This window comes from Loa loa (genome assembly GCF_000183805.2).
Source record: "Loa loa unplaced genomic scaffold supercont3.2230, whole genome shotgun sequence".
Taxonomy (NCBI): Eukaryota; Metazoa; Nematoda; class Chromadorea; order Rhabditida; family Onchocercidae; genus Loa; species Loa loa.
In genome coordinates, this window is record NW_018110409.1 from 1 (window position 1) to 1,436 (window position 1,436).

Here is a 1,436-nt window from a genome sequence, read left to right on the forward strand (position 1 = left end):
CGAATAATAATTTCGTGAACTGAGGATATTTTCGTGGCTTGTCGATGAGCAACGACAGAGATAAAAGAATAGGAAGAAAGAGGGGGGAGGGAGGAGATCTTTCTTCATAACTGATGATTCGTTTGTATCCGAAGGGTAAAGTAAAATGATTAAATAACTGGATGGCATTATACCTGGACACATTCTGAACGTTCGACACTTAATGCATTGTTTGGATTAGCAAGTTCAGCAATGAACTCTTCATCTGTGTTGAATTCGCCTTCATCACGTAATGCTTCCCAACTTTTCTGGTCATCTAAAAAAAAGTGAAGCATACTAACACGAATATTTGATCATTTGATATCCCAACTGAAACTAATTCCAATTCTAAGTTTAAATTAAATCTTGTTTATAATAGCTGCCTTTACTTTTTCTTACACCTAATTAAAAAATGATTTCCACTTCTCTTTATTTTTTATCAGTATTTCTTTATCGCATACTTAAACGAATAAAATGGTAAGAATTGACAAAATTAACAATGTATACATTAAAAAAAAGAAACCTACAAGTTGCAATATATGATGGGCTAAGAGTATCACTGATAATAACAACAGCGATATATTCATCATTGTCGTGGTTTTTACCAATGAATAAAATGGCTGATAATTGTCGTTCATCGTTTAGCTCACAACAGCGACTTACTTTCAATTCCAACATTTAGAGATATGTACTAAAACATACTCATATGTTCAAAATTTTCATATTCTCAAATTGTTATGTCAAATTCACGTGGACTAAGTCATTCTGAGTTGTAGAATAAGAATTACGTCATTTTACAAGACATAAAATTACAAAACTTTACAAAGGCATATAGAAACTTTTTTTTCTTTTTTTTTTACAAGGCATATATAGCACGCCATGTATGAGATGAAGCTGTGAGATGCAAATTAATTTTGTTATTCAAGAAAAATATTCAAGAATTATAAGACGCCATTTAAGAATTATAAGACGTAAAGCACGCCATATCAAGGATGTAAAATGAAGCTGTGGAATGTAAACTACGTCATGCAAGGATTATAAGACGTAAAGCACGTTATATCGAAAGTGTGAAATGGAGCTGTGAAATGTAGATTACGTCATATGAGATTTATAAGACGTAAAGAAATACGTCATATCAAGATTGTAAAACGACCAAATGAACTTCTACTGTATTTTCATTTGAATACAAAGGCTAATTCTTATGACGCCGTTCTGCCGTACTGTTAAATCCTAACGACGTGTATACTGAAGTACGTATTCAATATGTAATTTATGATCATTTTACTTATTTTGTTATTTATTTATGATATTACTATAATATCTATCATTTGCAAAATGCGTTGGGAATACATCATGCAGCATGCAGCATGCAACATGTAGTGTATAACATGCATAAACTAAAAAAAAAAAAAAAAAAA

At 31.1% G+C, this 1,436-nt stretch overlaps 1 protein-coding gene across 1 annotated transcript; it reads right to left on the reverse strand.

Moving 5' to 3' along the window:
* Positions 1-173: 173 nt before the first annotated feature.
* LOAG_15590 (hypothetical protein) lies at positions 174-716 on the reverse strand (the record flags this gene model as incomplete). Its single annotated transcript, XM_003151080.2, has 2 exons — positions 546-716; positions 174-295 (listed from the first exon to the last, which is right to left on the reverse strand). Coding segments are annotated over exons 1-2 (273 nt in total), but the record flags the coding sequence as incomplete, so codon positions are not given.
* Positions 717-1,436: the final 720 nt, after the last annotated feature.